Source organism: Toxorhynchites rutilus, chromosome 2, assembly GCF_029784135.1.
Source record: "Toxorhynchites rutilus septentrionalis strain SRP chromosome 2, ASM2978413v1, whole genome shotgun sequence".
Lineage (NCBI taxonomy): Eukaryota > Metazoa > Arthropoda > Insecta > Diptera > Culicidae > Toxorhynchites > Toxorhynchites rutilus.
Window position 1 is genome coordinate 78,388,326 of NC_073745.1, and position 19,697 is coordinate 78,408,022.

Below are 19,697 nucleotides of genomic sequence, written 5' to 3' on the forward strand. Positions count from 1 at the left end.
AACAATGACAGAGTTCTAGAACTTTTTTTGTTGTTACGGACTCTGTTGCCTCAAACTGGCTCTACATTAAAAAGTACGCTACAGAAGACGATTCTGTTGCTTTCATTTGAAAGATGAGAACATTTAACACAGGACATAGAAATTTAGCACAGGATATACAGGATATATGTAATAGTGGAACATCTAAATGTGTGGATATGAAAAACTTAAAAGTTAATAATTTTCAATGTGTTATTATTAATTTAATCCTAAAAAACTATATTAAACTAGATTGTTTCTATCAATTAAATTGAAGCTTTCTAACTGCTCTACAATTTGTTCTTTGACACACAACTTCTGGGGCTGATTCTGATGCGCGAATGAGAGGTGACAGCTCGCAAAAATTGCCTCACTCAATTTCCGAAGGCGACTGTGGTGAGATTTCTACTTTGAATGAACTCTCATGAACACTCACTCAATTCTCGTGGGTGATTGCAGTGGAAAAACATGCCATTTTGTGACCTTCGAAGTCGTATCCTCATTTGTTATCGACTAGTACCAGCAATGGTAGCCAAAAATAGGATTAGGCGTTTCCAAAGGATTTGAACGATCTCTAATCATTCGCCGGGTAAACGAGCAATTGCTACTCCAGATTCAAAGATGTAGTCATCATCTACATTGTGAAAATTTTCGGACAAAAATAGGTAATTTCGAATGCAATCCAGTTAAACTGTGAATTTTGAAATAATGTATATTTATTATTAACATGTAGTCAGTTCAAGTATTTGGTATGCTTTTACTAATGACAAGAATATACATCTTCTGCAGCCGCTATAACGCGGTACAAAATTAAAATGTAAGTTTACAATAGTTGACCCTAACTGATACGAGAAACTCAATTCAGCATACCGTTTCCTTTCTCCAAAAACACATATCAGACTTTCAAAAATTACGAAAAGCTACTTAAGTAGTTAAAAATCGTATATGTTTAATCAACTTCCATGTGTGAGGCGTCTGTGCTCATAGCTTCGTCCTTATCGATTCCAAGACCCAGCTTGACCATAAGATAGATGCGAGATGCGTGCACCAGGGTTGCCATAAAAAAATCTGTCTTTTTGGTCTCAAAAAATCTTTTTATCTGTGTTTTTTCTCGGAAAATCTGTATCGAAATCTGTATCAACCCTTTGCGATTGTTTGTCTGCCTTCAGCCACCACAGCAAAAAAGCATACTGATATTATAGTTTATGCAACAATGTATCAGTTCACACTTTTTTTAAACGAGTCTTAACGCCTTGTGAACTTATTTACGAACCAAAACGGTGCTAATACGAATAACAGATAACGGAACTCAGTTTGAATAAAAGTGGTCATTCCAACGCAGTCTGCATCTTTTCTCCTTATATTGAACATGAGAAAGCAGTACTATACCTACATATGAATTTCTTTTTTTTATCTGTATTATAGTGACTTTCAACTCATTTGGCTGGTTCGTCACTTCTACTTCCATTTTTGGAAGAATGTCGGGAGTGAGAATTGAGCTCGTGACCTTGAGCGTGAGGGGCATGGATGTTACCACCACGCCAGATCGCCTCCCACCTACATATGAATGCCACAATGACCAGTGTTTGTCAAATGATTCATTTACTGAAAAAATCGCTTTCGTTCGTTCAAATATGATCATACACAAATCATTTCCCCCAGTGGTATTCTATTGTTGTTATGTGTTGCAAATCACGACACAAAAGTGAACGAGACAACAGTCTTCCATGTTTCACAAAAAAACACTGCGTCCGGAATAAACATGTCCACGCTGCTGTTCACAGTTTTGTGTTTGAGTACAAACATGATTTTTTTGTACCTATGTTAGAAAATGTGACATGTTTGTATTCGTGGTATGTTTGGACATACGATTTTTAATCCCAATGTTTCACATGATGTTCGAACATGGTGTACAGTTTCTCTTGCATTTTCACCCCAAGCACCGGCAGTGCGTAGAGTAGAAGAAGCGAATCGGACACCACACCACCACCATTCAACGCGTGGTGTGTTGGTATGTTGACATGGAAAAAAATGCTTTCCTCTCATGACAATGGTTGATTCGTTTAAAATATTGGGCAAATAAAATAAACCTCTTTATCTTTTATGAACAAAATAAACGTCGATTGATATCTGAGTTTTTTTACAATTAATAGCATTATTTAGTGCACGCATTTATATTCATGTAACATTCGCTATTATTAGCTATTTGAACAAGTACTGAAATTGAATTATTCAGCAGTGACATGTTAGGCGTGACGCTAACCACTCGACCACGGGAGCAACAATTTTGGCTGGATCTTTGAATACAAATGGCCAATACTGCTTGTTCGCGACGATCGCGGCCCGAGCTATAAAACGAGCGGAGAAGAGGAGAAGAAAGGATGATGCAATCGCATGCACACATAGCACATGTAGTGCAGTGTAAGTGTAGCTTTTAGTTTTTTCCTTCATTCAGTTTGTGATAACATCGAGAAATTAATGGTGTGTTTTAGCCGCTGAAATTTCTCTGCTGGTTCTGCTGTGTGCCGCTGAAGGTTGCATCTAAAACTAATTTTTGGGTATTTATTTTTTTGGTCAGCATTTGTATGACGTCGCCCGCTATGCAGTCGGCTCCCCAGACTTTAATTGCCAACATGCACGCAAAAAAAATAGAAAGCTTCTTTCTATTCAGAAAATGTTTTCTTTAAACGAAACCAAGGATTATTTAATCAGACTTGCAAAATGTGCATGAACGATCTATAAACTTTTACTTAGTCGCGGCAATACATTCACACACTCTTTACAGATGCACGGGCCGAAGGTTGTGCAGTCCACTGATGATTCAACAAGAGCCAAAGGTTGTACCGCTCATGACAACTCTACACGAGCTGATGATTGCGCCGGCTAGTGATCATTCTATCCTGGATTCCTCGAGTCGAAAAAGACGCACCACGCTAGATATGGGGTGCAGACTAGGGGGTCGTTGCTGATTAACGGTCAGCTGCATCCCAATACGAAGTATCCTGTGTCGGGCACACGTACAGAGCATCGAAGACTGCAACATACCAATTATGAGAACACTTGTAATACTAACCTCGAGCCAACCGCGAGTAATCGGTTACATATTACTAACATAGTTATAAGGCAAACATTGTCGAAATATTGAACTCCCGGCTCCGTCAGGCTAACACCACATGTGCCTTAATAAAAAATATATTTTGGGAAAAAAAAATCTTAACGAATAAAAGAATTTCAGATGCAAAGTATGCTCATGAGCACACTTGATAATTACGAAGTAAATACTTGATAAATGCTGCTTTATTCATACGAAATCAAGTAAACTTCCATTTTCAGGATTTTCCAACTTTAAATTCCGAAAGTAAATTGAAATAAAACACACTTAGAATTCGAATTTCGATGAAACTTTTATTTCAAATTCAAGTTTGGTTTATGCCATTATGTGTGAAATACAACATCATACAAATGTCCATCTAGGGCTTCCTCGTACACCTTGATCCGGAACAGGTAATTTTCGATGACTTTTCGGCACATATGGGGCGGTATCTCGGTCATAACTTCACGAATGTTGTCTTTCAAATGTTCAAGAGTTTGTGGAGAGTTGGCATAGACACGGTCAAATCGCATGATCTGGACGGCATCACCAAAACACGAAATTATGCTTCCCTCAAATTTCGTTCGCAATATGGCCATTTTCGGTCGTGTTGTGTGGCACGTGGCGCCGTCCTGCTGAAACCACATGTCATCCGTATCCATATCTTCAATTTGTGGCAAAAAAAAATCGGTTAACATGCGGCCATAGCGCTCACCATTCACAGTTACCGTCTCGCCGTCCACATTTTCAAAGAAATACGGCCCGATGACTCCACCAGACCATAATGCGCATCAAACAGTGACTTTTGGCGGATGCAATGGCCTCTCAACAATCACGTGTGGATTTTCTGAGCCCCATATACGGAAATTTTGGGTGTTCACATAGCCACCGAGCTCGAAATGTGCCTCATCGCTGAAGAAAATTTGATGCGAAAATTCAGCATTTTGCTGCTGTTGTTCGTTCACCCAATCGACGTATGCCCGACGCATTCCATGGTCACCACGCTCTAATTTTTGTACCAGTTGGACTCTATATGGATGTAGGTGCAAGTCCAAATACAAAATTCGCCACAATGATGTGTTTGACAAGCCCAATTGCTGAGCACGCCGTAGAATCGAAACATTCGGGTCATCCTCCACACTGGCAGCAACAGCAGCAATGTTTTCGACCGAACGCACATCACGATGATGCACAGGTTTCACTATATCCGCTACGGATTCAGTTTGTTCGAATTTACGCACTACATTAGCGATTGTGTGCTCTGTAGGCCGTCCATGCGCAGGTTGTCAGCGCAGGACTGTATACTTTCGGAAGCCCGAAATGGAAAACCCTGTACTTAGTTGTCACTTTTATTCATACCAAACGTATTAAAAACTCAATCTCACTGCTCGACAGCTCGTTTCAAGTAAAGTAAAGCTGAATTTTGTTTTTATTCATATGGCCTCTTATTTCTGTTTCTGCTCGTCTTCATCACCTTCTTCCAATAGCTCTAATTCAAGTTGAATTTCTTCAAACTGCTGGAAAATATTTTCTAGTCTTTTCTTCCAAACCTCAAGCTTGTCCTTATCGGTATCTATCGAATAATTTTGTATCACGCTGTCTAGCGTTTTGAGTGAATCTGAACAACGCTCTTGTTTTGAAAGCCTTCTCCATTGCCTTTGCCATTGCCTTTATAGAACAATAGATTTCACTACAACAATAGCGGTAAAACAATAGACTTCACGTGTCTGTCAAATGCCAACCAAATTATGCAACCTTTTCAAAAATCTCACCTTCATTTTATCTTTTGTCATGCAAAAATCAGTGATCCAGCTGGTTGATTCGTATTCAGTAACTCTTTAAAAAATCATGCAATTGTACCTACAGTCTCGCAGCTTATCGCGTCGAACCAAACCGCACCACGCTACGGTATCGAGCGCGCTGTCCAGCCACGCTACCCAAGCCAAGCCGTAAGGGTGTAACAATAGATGGGGAACGATGATACAAATGCCTGTTGCACCACAACTTTTGCAACACATATGGATCGCGCTACTCCGTAATTTTGAGGATTCTCCGTAACACACATTCAAGGATACAGTTTAAAGTTTTCTAGTTGAACATTTCGTTTAAACTTTACTGTTTTCAAGTTAACTTTTTCAATTATTCTTTCTACTTCTATCACTTTAGTCTTTTTGGACAATACCTCAGACAGTCGATATTTGGTCACGCATGTGATCCACAGAACAATTTTTATCACTATATCACTCCGAACTGACCGATAGCTAATCGCGAGTACTATTTCCAACAGAGTCTTTTCATCCGGTTTGAGGGACCAAAAACTAATGTAACCGCGATTACTCGGGTTTTGCGAATTTGGAAATGAGTACTCTAGATTAGCTTTGCGAAAAGACTTAGCTTTATTGCTGCGCGGAGTATAAGTACTACGATATTCGGTGTGATGCGTATGCGAATTTATTCACCACAAAGAGATCGACTACTCTGCACTTTGGGTTTTTAAAGCTATGCGGGAAAACTACTAACAATGTATTCGAGTAGTAGTCGTTTCATAAATTACGTAACGCGTTAACAGACACTTCATTGTCGTTCGACGCTCGTCCGCTCATCTTACTTACTTACTGTACAAGGGTGGAGTTTATGTCGCAAATATTCTCTTTTCGTTATCCCCCTCCGTTATTTCAATTCTTGCGGCTGCATAAGTGGCCCTTTATTGACAGCACAGTCAGTTAAGCACTCAAATGGACAGAGCAAATGTATGAGGTAATGGGTATGCTTCCGATTTTCTTCAATTGACACCATATACAGACTATGCGGTTGTAATGTATACCATATCAAACAAATCTTCGAGAATTTTCGATTCTATTGGTATGCAAATCGTTAAAATCCGTTCGCAGTAAAAATAGTTATTAATGTTAACTTTCTTTCATAGAAACGTGACCTGTTTTCTGATTCGACACCCTCAACACTCCTATACTCGCGAGAAAAATCGTAATTTGTGTATTCTCTGTGATATTGCTATTGTGTATTTTCAGGCGTTATTGGTATTTATTCAAAGAAAAAGATATAATTGAGTGAAAAAACTCCAGAAAATATTTTTTTCTTTAACTTAATTCAGTTTTAAAAGTCATAGTCCTGTCAGACCTGTGAGCGAGTATAGAAAGGTTAATGAAAAACGTAGTCCTACGTCTAAAATAATATAAGACACTGGAGAAAAATAAAAAGTGAACAAATGCCACATTTGTGTTTCATTTGTATGGCAGCCCCCCTTAGAGAGGGGGGTGGAATGTCTAACCATCATAAAAACATTTATTGCATCTCAAAACCTCCATATGCCTAATTTAGTTTCATTTGCTTGATTAGTTCTCGAGTAATATCATAAAAATTAGGAAAAATTCAACAAGTCTTCCACTGCTGAATATGCTTTCTTCATTTGTTGAGTAAAAATTCATTCCAAAGCATGGACGATGAATTCAGTGATAATCTGAATAATGATTTCTCTGCAATTGACTGTTGTGATGCTGTAGGTTTTCGGAAAAAAATATAAACGATCAAAAGGTCAGGCGAAACACTAGCATTTCCGTTTATGCGAGGATTTATACCATGCTTATTAATTCTTCTACATATCCAGTCTTCGCCCGAAGAAAAATATACTCTGTTTCTGGTGGGATTTAGAATGGATTCTGTATTATGAGTTACTACCAAGCAACCTGTTTCTCACGTGTATGGCTTGCAGCAGTTTTCGACGAGTAAGCAAACATGTTCTGGGAGGATAGAATATTGAAGCTGTGTGAAAGATGACGAAAGATTGTGAAACAGAACTATGGATATAAAATTGAATTATAATGCTTTGATTGAAAATTTTGTTTTTGTTTTCCCAAGATTCGACATTTTCGGACAACCCAATATGAGCTATCCTGATTTATCCTGATTTTTATTTTCTTTCTTCCTGATTTTTTAAAAATTATAGTTGGCAACCCTGGTCATAGTAGGAGCAGTGAACTCCAATTAATCGTTTCGCGTCACATCGCACCACACCGCATCGCGTTTACTATTTCCTCGGCCTTGGAAATGTCGATAATAAAGTAACTGCAACACTCGAACTCGAAGACCGGATGTTTTTTAATGAACATAATAACGAGACTCACATCTTTGATCACAAACTTTATTTCATTTGTTTCAAATATTGGGATATTTTTGTAACTGGGCTTTTTTTTAAATATACATTACAATTTATTCGCATTTCAACATATTAGGCTGCGGTATTTCCGCGAGGTGTCGTTGTAAGCGCGTAGTTCTAGTTGTATTCATTGTATCGAGTCATACTATAGCTTGTTGGAAAGGTATTTTTGCTATAATATAGTCCTTGACAGTGTTTTGTTTGGTTAAGTCGTTCGTGAGTTATAGTGTCGCAAATATGGAGCAAAATAAAGAGAAAATCCGACATATTTTACAGTACTACTATGACAAAGGCAAAAATGCATCTCAAGCTGCCAGTAAAATTTGTGCAGTTTATGGACCCGATACAGTTTCCATTTCCACCGCACAACGATGTTTCAACGTTTTCGTTCTGGTGTAGAGGTCGTCGAAGCTGCGCCACGCTCCGGAAGGCCTGTCGTCGAAAATTGCGACAAAATCGCTGAATTAGCCGAGAAAGACCGGCATAGTAGCAGTCGTAGCATCGGCCAAGAGCTGGGGATAAGTCATCAAACCGTTATTAACCATTTGAAGAAGCTTGGATTCACAAAGAAGCTCGATGTATGGGTGCCACACACGTTGACGCAAAAAACATCTTTGACCGTATCGACACATATGAATCGCTGCTGAATCGCAACAAAATCGACCCGTTTCTGAAGCGGATGGTGACTGGCTATGAAAAGTGGGTCACTTACGACAACGTGAAGCGCAAACGGTCGTGGTCGAAGCCCGCTGAAGCGGCTCAGACGGTGGCCAAGCCCTCATTAACGGCCAGGAAGGTTCTGCTGTGTGTTTGGTGGGATTGTCAAGGAATAATCTATTATGAGCTGCTTCCCTATGGCCAAACGCACAATTCGGACCTGTACTGCCAACAACTGGACCGCTTGAAGGTAGCACTCATGAAGAAGAGGCCATCTTTGATAAACATAGACCGCATTGTCTTCCATCAGGACAACGCCAGGCCACACACTTCTTTGGTGACGCGCCAGAAGCTCCGGGAGCTCGGATGGGAGGTTCTTTTGAATCCGCCGTATAGTCCGGATCTTGCACCAAGTGACTACAACCTGTTTTTGACAATGGCGAACGAGCTAGGTAGTCAGAAGTTAGCCACAAAAGAGGCCTGTGAAAATTGGCTATCCGAGTTTTTTGCCAATAAGGAAGCGAGCTTCTATAACAGGGGTATAATGAAGTTGGCATCTCGTTGGGAACAAGTCATCGAACAAAACGGCGCATATTTGACTTAAAACAGATGATTGTAACTAATTTTACGAACAAATGAAAATTCAAAAAAAATATCGCAGGACTTTTTTGACAGCCTAATATTTCGTCTTCAAAGCTCGTTCACATCAAGTACAGTACGACAAAGTCTGATTGAATATCGTTCCAATGGGGCAAGATACCAAGTTTGCTACCCAGCGTCCGTTCATAATATAGCACTGGAAATAGGTCGACGGTCTGTTCGAATTGGCAAAATTGCCCTGTCCGGGACAGTTGAAGACACACGACATGGTATCCATGCTGAACGTGGCCCGATTGGGGCATTTTTTGATAAAAGAAGTTGTTACACCGTTCACCACCGAGCAGAAGCAATAGTACACACGTGAGTTTCCATAGTACACGAATCCACTCGTAGTTCCACATTTGCAAGTGGTGCAACCTGCAGCGCTTTGGGCCCGACACTGTTGAGCATCAATATTGAACGAAGTTCCTTGAGGGCACTCGTACAGGTATGACCGGCCTGTCTCACTTAGGCATACATGGTAATAGTTACAGTTTCCTGGATCTGTGAATCAAATGGTTACGCATCGGTTCATTTCTCCCCCAATATAAATAATTTAAACGAAACCTACCAGGGAACACACCCATGTCCGAACATACCATCGGTGTAACTTGGGAACCACTAGTTCCACCGCAGCCTTCGGCCGGATTTGTCGAACAGGAGGCCTCGATTTCCCCTGGGTTGCAGTATTGGTAGTTTCCTGAACAGGATATTGCACCCGAAGCGGATCCTCCGATGCACACGGACATAGCCGTGCAGTTGGTGCAAATGGACGATTTGCCTGCGGTTGGGACTGCACAGTCACCGGGTATGGTTTGTTTGGCGAGCGCAGTTAAATTAACTCGTACGCCCGGGACTAGCTGCGGATGCGCGACAGCCGCCAGCAGGACTGTTAGGGTAAGTACCATAACGTTACTCATCTTGGAAGGATAGCACAACTACTGAGAGTCAGTCCAAAATATTGTCCAGTTTTATACCATTTCGGGGATGAACGCAAATCTAGATAAGATAAGCCGGATTGTATTTGCGAAAATTATGCTAGATTGAATGTAATTGTATTTTTTTGGAAGATGACTCGTAAATAATTAAATGTATATAAGGATACCAAGTTTAATCTGTACATACATTTGAATCTCTCGCTTCATTCTATGTATTGAATCAATGTTCTGAAAAAGTCAACTGTCTTCTGGAATGAAAAAACCTCTTCGGTAACAGCATTTGCGGAAAACTGCCCCGAGCTGGCAAACATGATCGTGACGTAAAGGGGAAAGAACTTTTTTCGTTTCATTAATAAACACCGGTCATGGATTCAGTGATGAACTCTGCATGCTGTAGCTGGAAATAGATTTTTTGCTGTAACCGATTACTTCATAGCGTCGAACACAAGTTTAAGGGGGCAATGTTTTGGATTGTATAAGAAAATAAGTGTCGTAATTCATGCTTCCTTGCATCGTTCTCCTATTTCTGAGAGGAAGTTGACAGATTCAAGAACCTGTATATTGCATAAAACTTGAAAGTTTTTCCTGTGCGGTTACTACAGAAACGAATCGTTGGCAGATATTACGTTGGAGTCGTGGTTGGTACTTGCTAAGCATTATGAGGTGATGACACACTAGCACATCGTGTTCTGCACAGATTAGGTTGATCAATGTAAATATTTTGAATTCATTCACGATGGACGAATTGTTCTTGAATATTATGAATGTTCAAAGAGTCAAAGGTTGGAATACCATACGTCCTGATTTAGCTGCACATGTCCTGATTTTGTGATCCGTTTGGGAAGTCCGGATTATTTTTCCCATTCCCCGTTTGACCTGATTTTTATGAGAAATTCAATTTTGTTGCAGAATCATAAATTTTTTCAATGTATTTTATTTTCTAGTAAAACTTTTTTTTATTGAAGACTGAAATTGTGTGAGCAATAAAGAGTAGCAGTTGTATCTTCAACGAGATCTTTCAACTATTTACATTCAGAGTTTTCGTTTCACCGGCCGCGTTGTTGTTTTTTGTTTTATCTCGATATTTCAAGCTGATTTGTTTTTCAAATGTCCAAACAAAAACCGCCGAATTGCGCCAGAAGTATCTCTGTTTCACAGGAGGATTCAAGGTTTATGGGGCCAACGCTGTATATGTGATTCATACGTGTCGGCGGCTAATAACTGCATTTACGTTTAGCATTTTTGTTGAAACAGAAGTTTGAAATCAACAAAGAACCAAGGTAAAGGTAAATTCGATTAGGAGAGACATATCTAAACACTGAACATTGTTAGAATATTCGATTAGCACCCACTTCCAAATCCATGCTGAACTATGTGGTGCAAATAATCAAATCCAGCTGCTCAACAAATTTGAACTACAGAAGAAGCTTTCGCGTTTCATACATATGGCTCGTATTTCGATACTATCGCGGCTGATGTTTGATGACTCTAAAACCGCTAAAAATCTGCTGTATTCGTTGAAGGACAGAATCCATTATTTCCGCATGTATCATCCAAGAAAAATGCAAGATAATTAAATTTTAAAATGTTGAATGAACAAATTTAACGTGTTTATATATAGTCAATCGCAAAATTGAACGTACACATGATACTTGGCGATACTTTTCATTTATTTGGTACAAAATATGTTTAATACATTTTTTCTATGCATATTAATTAACCGATAGAGTGGTTCTTAGATTTCCATGAAAAGTTGTAGTTTTGTTCTTTATCGCAAAACATTAGACCCGTATTTTTTTATTTTTTCAGTAGGGTTACCATTTCCATTTTAGCGTTATCTGAAAAATCAACTTTTTCCTCTTTTTTTTTTTTCTTCCAAAAATGCTTTTTTTTCAAAAAATAACATTTGAACTACTGGACCGAATCAGATGATCGATATATCAAATTAAAGCCAATCACCAATCGAAAGTAATAAATTTTTGAAGAAAGTCATTTTTGGAAAAATGTTGGATACAGCTTCCAGGGGGTCGACACTGAGAATGGGGATCCTTACTTTATCCAAATTGCAGGTAATCGGAAGTCCGTTCAGCGACTATCGGGATGACGTGGGAGCAACAAGTAGATGATCTCTGCTACTCTTTCACAAAAACCCGAATACGTTGTGTTGAACAAAATGACGGGATAAAGTGGGGTATTGCTCTTGATAATACACCAAACTTGCGAATTGAGAGGAACGTGATCAATTTCTGTGCTTTATTCACTACCGGAAATTATAACAGTACGGCGGGAAATCAATACAATGGAATAAGAGCCTAACGCCTAAAGCCTAACGAAATAAAACCGCAAGTGTTAAACAAGAGTATAGCCTTAAAGGTTGCTGTTTTATACTCGTAAGATGATATGAAATATTTCATATGGTAAATTTGGTACAGGTATAATGCGATTGTTCGACACTTAACAATGTTTTTTGGACCATGTTAACATGTTTTCAAACTTTGAAAAATCATAACTTAAAAACGAAAAATAACACATCTCTGATTTTTTAATATGTTATGTAAAAAAGCTTTCAAGAAAAAAAGATTAAAATATATAGCATCCTTGTTCCCGAAACCATGTAAACTATAATAAACAACAATACAATCACAACAATAGAACTACTCATTTTTCTGAGTTTCCCCAGATATGTAAGAAGTCGGTTGAATTGAAGTATATAGTGTAGGATATAACAACTATCTTCATTTATAAAACTAGCCATTTGAACTTAAATGCTGTATTCAGGCGCGAAACATTCAAAAAACTGAAATTACAGTGTTTCATAACTATAGAACCAGATGGAAAAACTCTCACTTCTTTACGAAATTAACGTCAATTTCACATGAATTACGGAGGCGATCTGGCGTAGTGGTAACATCCATGCCTCTCAGGCTAAAGGTCACGAGTTCAATTCTCACTCCCGACATTCTTCCAATAATGGAAGTAAAAAGTGACGAACCAGCCAAATGAGTTGAAAATCACTATAATACAGATAATAAAAAAAAACATGAATTACAATAAGTTTCTAATTCGTGTGTCATCTTTAGTTCTCAATCAGTTCAAATAACCCATTCGGGGTGGTTTTCACCAAACTGCGCCATGTTGTAGTGTGCATCTCGTTCAACGCAGAGGATACTACTCGTTTAAGCTCTTCAAATCACTCATACTGCTTGGAAGCTGCGTCTACTCTTCGTACGATCACTTCTCCTATGTTCTTGATAGGGTTTGATCTGGTAAACATGCTGACCAGTCCAGAATCTGAAGTCCTTATGCATCAAACCTCAAACATCAAACGATCAAACGATCAAACGAATCTGGTCAGCTTGTTTATCAGATCAAAACCCTATCAAGAACTTATTAGGAGTGATCATACGAATATTAGATGCAACTTACAAGCAGTATGCGTGATTTGAAGAACTTAAACGGGCAGTATCCTCTACCTAGATTGAGATACACACTATAACATGGCGCAGTTTGGTGGAAACCACCCCGAATGGGTTATTTGAACTGATTGAGAACTAAAGATGACCTATGAATTAGAAACTTATCGTAAGTCATGTGAAATTGACGTTAATTTTGTAAAGGAGTGAAAGTTTTTCCATTTGGTTCTATAGTTATGAAACACTGGATTTATTGTTTTTTTATTGTTTCGCGCCTGAACACAACAATAAAGTTCACATGACCAGTCATTTAAATGAAGATAGTTGTTATATCCTACACCATATACTTCAATTCAACCTACTTCTTATATACCTCTGGAAACTCAGAAAAAATTAGTGGTAGCTATAGTTGTGAGACGCAGTGTACAATCAATAATTACGAAATCAAAATCCGTTTTTTTTCGTAAGTCTAATACTTTTCAAAAAAGCCAATTTAATTTTATGTGTCGATCATCTGAATCGGTCCAGTAGATCAAAAGTTTTGAATTTTTGTGTTGGAATAAAGAGGAAAAAAAAAATATTTTTCGAACCATCGGTTAATTTTAAAATAATATAAACTAATCATTTCACATATGTTATGTGAAAAATCCTCAGCTTTCCAAAAAAATATAAAATAATATTGCGCCCTTGGTCCCGAGACTATGAAAACAATAAATAAATACAATCACTAATAACGAAAACAGAATTCAAATTTTCTGCAAGTGTAGTACAGTTCATTTGTAGTTATTTTGATATGTCGAGCATCCGAATCGGTCCAGTAGTTCAAAAGCTATGAATTTTTGAAAAAAAAGTCATTTTTCGAAAAGAGAGGAAAAAGTTGATTTTTCGGACAACCCTAAAATGGAAATGGTCATCCTACTGAAAAAATAAAAAAATACGGGTCTAATGTTTTGCGATAATGAACGAAACTACCACTTTTCACGAAAATTTGAGAATCACTATATCGTTTTGGCATGGAATGGTGTAAGTATTCGCTAGCTCAGAGGTAGACTTAACCTCAGGGTCGGCTCTTTACCAGGAAACGAAGCGGACTCACGATTCGATACGGCACGAAAGTAGAACCACTATGGAAGGATTCGTTGTGTAATAAGAACCGTAGGTAAGTTTAATTAAATATATATATATTTTTTATTTCTTTTCAGGTTAGGGTGTTAGTAACGATGCGGCCGAACAGCAGGTGAACAGGTAAGATAGCGCATTTGGAGGAGAGAGAGGTAGGTTGTAGTCTTTCTAGGTTTACTCACGCAAGGTGCCCGCAGACGGGAGTCGATTTCATCGGTTCCAGTACGGTCCCCGCCGTACTGTTACCTCAAAAGCTTCCGATCGACTCACCCGAAAGCGTGTGGAGCAACGATGACTTTGGGGGCTCGCTGACCACCGGCACTCAGTTCGAGGTACCTCCACCGTCGGAATTTCACTGCGAGGAGGGTGGATGTCACTCGACGCGTACGATTCCCGGGAGCTGCGACCTTCCAGCCCCTATTTTCTCGCGCACTTTTGGTTCACTTTTCAAAGAAACTTGAACTTCTAATTTAACTGAATCACCAAACGATTCCTTCGACGGTTCGTGAGCTAAGACCGAGTCCAGTTGTCCTCGCCTTCCTTCACAGCTCGAAATCTTTCTTTTTTTTCCTTGTTCTCTCTCTCTCTCTCTCTCTCCCTCTCTCTCTACAGGTTTCCTTCCGTTACTTCGACTTCGTTCGGGACCGGAAATCTCCCTAACGACTCTTGTGATTGTTGCTAATTGTGAACAATTGTTTTTATTATTTCTTTGACAGCATGCTGTGCCTTACAGGTGGGTAGTTCATTGGGAAATGGTAAGTATTGGTCGGGTGTTCTAAACTTATTTTTGAAATTCAGTTCTTATTATAGAATTTATGGATCTTTCTTGTTTCGGTTATTTTATTGAAACCGTAACAATTATCCCTCTCTCGGAAAAAAAATTACGAAATAGAGATAAACATTTTGTAATTTTTTCCCAATATACGTATCGCTTTTTCATTATAACGTTGGCTCACAGCTGCCAAATACAATTCAACGTGCTAATTCCAACTCAATTCAACACTTTTCATCAGTTCTATATTTTCCGAAACTGATCAGCTTCGAATACTTTATCCTAATTTTTATTCCTACTTCTATCCACCCATTCTTCACAAACCTTTGGTCCAGGGCATTCATTTTAATTCCATATATTCTAGTTCCACTCATTCGTCTCTCCTACTTTTCTTACCTAAATCAACCGGATATCATCTATCCTATAATATCCTATTCTAACTATCCAATCCTACAGACCTAAAACTTTATGTGGATAATTGATCTCTCCACAAAATCAATCGAGACCATCTGAACCCTCTCGACTGTTTAGAGCCCCCTTCTTCACTTCATCAGTTATTTCGCGAATCCAAGAGTAAATGCTAATATTCTTCTTCAAAATGTATGCTCTGATCCCAATTCTACTAGAAAAGGAACGGAGTTTATGATCTAGCCTAGGACTTAAACATCTAGGGAGATGCGAGATGGCATTGACCTTCCATCTCTATTGTGGCAACCTTGAAGAACAATCGACATTCGATTGACGAAACGTCAATAAATCAAGGGTAACCATTTCTATTGTGCATGCGCACAGGCATGACATTTTTTTTGGAGATTATTCTGGCAAGCTGGGTGTGAATTTCGTCACATTTCCAGTGAACACTGGCAAAATGGAATTATTACTATCATTATTCTAAGTGGAGAATGGTAAGATACAACTCCAATGAATACTTGGCTACTATCTTACATCTTTTCGTTGCGGTTTAGATTTGGACAATTGTGAAGGAGAACCCATTCATATAACCTTTGATTGTTATCCCGGCTTCAGTAAGGCAGCAGGCCATATTCCCAAATTTTTCCCATTGAGGTCCACAAGCTCATATGCAGAGGCACCCTTCTTGTGCACAATTCGTGCTGGAAGAAATTGTGGACCATATTTAGCATTGTATTGGTCCGCGGCGCTAGATAAGGCCATATTGCGGCGATACACGAGCTGTCCTACATCGAAACCTTTACTGAAGTTCCGATGTCATAGAGCGTATCGTTTTCTCCCTTCTTCGTGAACAATTTTTCCGAACATCTGTTCTTGATGGGACAATCGATCTTCAGAAGCAAGTTCATTATCTCCCAGCCAGTTATGATCTCTACCAGTAGCAAGTAGCTCATAACCGTGAGTAGCAAAATAAGGAGTCAACTTTGTCGCAGAATGAATTGAAGTATTCAAAACCGTTTCTATTTCAGACAGACGAACGTCCCAAAGTCTCTGGTCCTCCTTGACGTAAGTTCGGATGGCTGCATTGACAGTCCTATTCACCCGCTCGACAGGATTTGCCTGCGAGTGGTATTTGGGGTTAAGCCAATGTCGGATCTGATACTTGTCAAGTAGGGCTTTGAATTCTTTGGATAAGAAGCACGAAGCGTTATCGGTAATCACAACCTCGGGAGTTGAATTGCGGAAAAACTACTGATCTCGGAGCGTAGCCGAAAGTGACACACTATCGATTCGCCGGAAAGGACATAACATTACCCACTTGCTAAACAAGTCTACGACCGAAAGGATGTATTGGTTTTGCTTCTTGCTCCGCGGCAGTGGGCCTATGAAGTCTAGAGCTATAATTTGCCATGGATGATCCGTCATTCGCTGTTTACCTAAGGGAGGAGCCAGAGCTATATTTGGCGCTTTAGTTTCCTTGCAGATGGTGCATTTTTGGATATGTTCACGTATATCCACAACCAGATGTGGCCAGAAATATCGTTGGCGAATTCTCGATAAGGTTTTGTCGATCCCTAAATGCATAGAATCGTCATGACATTCTTTCATAATTTCTAGACGTTCTCCCGGGGAAGGAACTAATTTCCAGTCGAAGCGGATATCATGAAGTCCATTCCGCTCTGGAATATATTTGTACAAATTCCCATCGCGTATTTGAAAATCAACATAATCGTCAGGATTTTCAAGGACCTTATGCAAGAGCTCGTGATATTCAGGAGCAGAAAAATCAGATGACACTGTGGCCACACTCCGGGATAACGCATCCGGAACGACGTTCTCTTCTTCCTTTCTGTGCACGAGGGTCATATCATACTGCTGAAGGGCTAAACACCAACGGCTGCACCTGGAAGATGTTTTCCATTTGGCTGTTAAAATATGAGTTAGTGCTGAGGAATCTGTTATCACGAAGAAATGAGATCCTTCCACGTATCCGCGGAATGCTTCGATGGACAGGAGAACTGCCAATGCCTCTTTCTCGCAAGCGTGATAATTTTTCTGTGGTGTGGTCAGCTTGTGCGAGAAATAGGCAATGACCCTTTCCTGGTCCTCTTGCATCTGGGTAAGGATTCCAGCTACCGCTACATCGCTTGCATCGGTCTGTATGGAGAACTCTTTTGTGAAATCAGGACTCATCAAAATAGGTGCTGAAATTAGCCTTTCTTTTATATTAATGATGGCTTCTTCGGCTAACTGATTCCATTTTAAAACCTTAGATCTAGTTTCTAACAGTTCTGTTAATGGAGATGTGATACCACTGAAGTCACATATGAATCGGCGATAATAGTTCGCCATGCCTAAAAATCGGCGCAACCGCTCGTATTCGACAATTGCACGAATCTTCTCCGGGTTTGCTTGGAGCCCTTTTGTGGATAGTAGGTAACCTAAGAAGGAAAGCTCTTTCACGCAGAATTTGGATTTATCCAGGTTCATGGAGAGGTTGGCCTTACAAAGACGCCTAGCCACCTCCTTGAGTAAATTTATGTGTTGATCAAATGTTTCGGAAACAACCACCATGTCGTCTAAATACACGAAAACATGGGGTTCTAGTTCACCGTGTCCAAGAACCCTGTCCATCAAACGAGAGAGGGTTACCGGACTGTTGACTAGTCCAAACGGAAGGCGTGTAAATTGGAACATTCCACGTCCTTGGACGCTGAATGCCGTATAGCGCCTGGAGTTTTTCTCTAACGGGATTTGAAGGAAAGCCTCGCTCAAATCTATAGTGCTGAGATAGTTCGCTTTAGCAAGTTGTCCCAATATGCGACCCGGATGCGGTAATGGATACTCATCGCGAACCGTTCGTTCATTAATTTTCCGTGCATCTAGGCAAAGGCGAACCTTTCCTGAGGGTTTTATCACGGGAACCACGTTGGAAGACCAATCGGAGTGGGCTCTCTGAATTATTCCTCTTTCAATAATCTATCTAATTCTGTCCCTACTTTTTGTTGTACTTACGGAGACAAAGTGTATGGGTATTGTTTAACGGATGGTTTTCCTTTCCATTCATCGGCAATTTCGATACGGTGTTTTAACAAGGGAGTAGTTGATAAATTATTTTTGTCAGCAACCTTAAACAATTGCTTGATGTATTCTAACTTTTCTATTTCTTCACAGGACAATTTTATTTCATTTTCACTGGAGTTTTTCGATTCGGATTCAACCGTTGAACAACTTTGCACGGTAGGCTTGATATTATATTTCTTCCAAAAATACATCCCTAAGATACAGTTGACCGACAAATGTTCGACTACCAGAATGCGCACAATTTTGACGCGTCCATTAAAACTGAATGGGATGTTTAATTGACCAAGAATATCCAATTTCGTTCCATTAGCTGAACGAAGTAGAATCGGACGACTTAAAGATTTTAGTTTAGGTGAGCGGAGCTTTTGAAATATATTTTCGCTAATCAGTGTAAGTTGGCTTCCGGAATCTAACAATCCCTTCGCCTCGAGCCCGTAGATCATAATATCGGCGTAGGGGCGATTATCATTTACTTCAGAAATTGAAATTTTCAAAATATCAGGAGAAACAAAATGGTACATATCATTCGTCACTGGTTCCCAGAATCGAACATCGGTTGTGTTTGCAAGGATCGATTTTACGCCATTCAGTTGGACGATCGACGATTTTCGATCGCTTGTAATGCGTATTTTTGGCAATAAGGACAATTTTGCCTATCAAATCCTTTAAAACCACAAACCATGCATAGAAGACCTCTATAGTTGCGTCACTGTTCTAGGGCGTGGTTCGTTTCTCGGCAGTAAAGACACTCATAGCTTCGCGGAGGACAGTGAGAATCAATCAACATTGCTAGCGTTCGAGTTGGTTTCGATGGACCCTCTCTAGGGTTTTCCATTCTGAAATTATTATCGAATGAATTAAACTTTGTACCTTTTTTCTGGGTTTCATTATTCGTGAAGCTGGTTTCTTTTGATTTCGTGTTATTTGTTCTCGCTATCGGAACTTTTTGGGGAACTTTCGTAAAAGGATTTGGGTGTTCGTGATTCGTCGGGGTAATTTCATTTACTGCGTTTGTTGTTTTTTCTGCACCAAATAACTTCGAGTATAGTGAAAATTTGGATGCATCGATAATATGGCCAGCATCCAAAAGTTCTGGAAGACTATGTATAGGCTTCCAAAGAAGCGCTTTCTTATAGTCTATTCGCATATTTCTCTTGAGGACGTCAAGCTTTTCGGCATCACTCATAGAAACTATCATCGAACGGAACGCAACTCATTAACCGACCAGATGCCCTCATCGACATGTACCAATTAAGAGCTGGCCCTGTAAATAGGTGAAAAGCGGAATCGAATAATTCGGGATCAGATACGTGTTCGGCTAATGCCAATTGAGAGACAAGTACCAGGAATTCATTCAGTTTAAGACCTTGATCATTTC

General features: G+C 39.5%; 1 protein-coding gene and 1 long non-coding RNA gene across 2 annotated transcripts; one reads left to right on the forward strand and one right to left on the reverse strand.

Moving 5' to 3' along the window:
• Positions 1-7,271: 7,271 nt before the first annotated feature.
• Positions 7,272-9,510, reverse strand: LOC129769346 (uncharacterized). The gene is made up of 2 exons (XM_055771561.1): positions 9,151-9,510; positions 7,272-9,083 (listed from the first exon to the last, which is right to left on the reverse strand). Exons 1-2 carry the CDS (start codon positions 9,497-9,499, stop codon positions 8,647-8,649), a joined length of 786 nt encoding a protein of 261 aa, XP_055627536.1. The 5' UTR covers positions 9,500-9,510; the 3' UTR covers positions 7,272-8,646.
• Positions 9,511-15,593: 6,083 nt separating this feature from the next.
• On the forward strand, positions 15,594-16,533 carry LOC129764182 (uncharacterized). Its single transcript, XR_008741077.1, has 3 exons — positions 15,594-15,729; positions 15,790-16,192; positions 16,264-16,533. It is a non-coding gene; the product is annotated as an uncharacterized LOC129764182 (long non-coding RNA).
• Positions 16,534-19,697: the final 3,164 nt, after the last annotated feature.

Coding starts and splice junctions, on each gene's coding strand:
- LOC129769346 (XM_055771561.1), bottom strand. CDS start 9,499: ATGAGTAACGTTATGGTACTTACCCTAACAGTCCTGCTGGCGGCTGTC. Junction 9,084..9,150: donor GGACATGGGTGTGTTCCCTG/GTAGGTTTCGTT, acceptor TTTGATTCACAG/ATCCAGGAAACTGTAACTAT.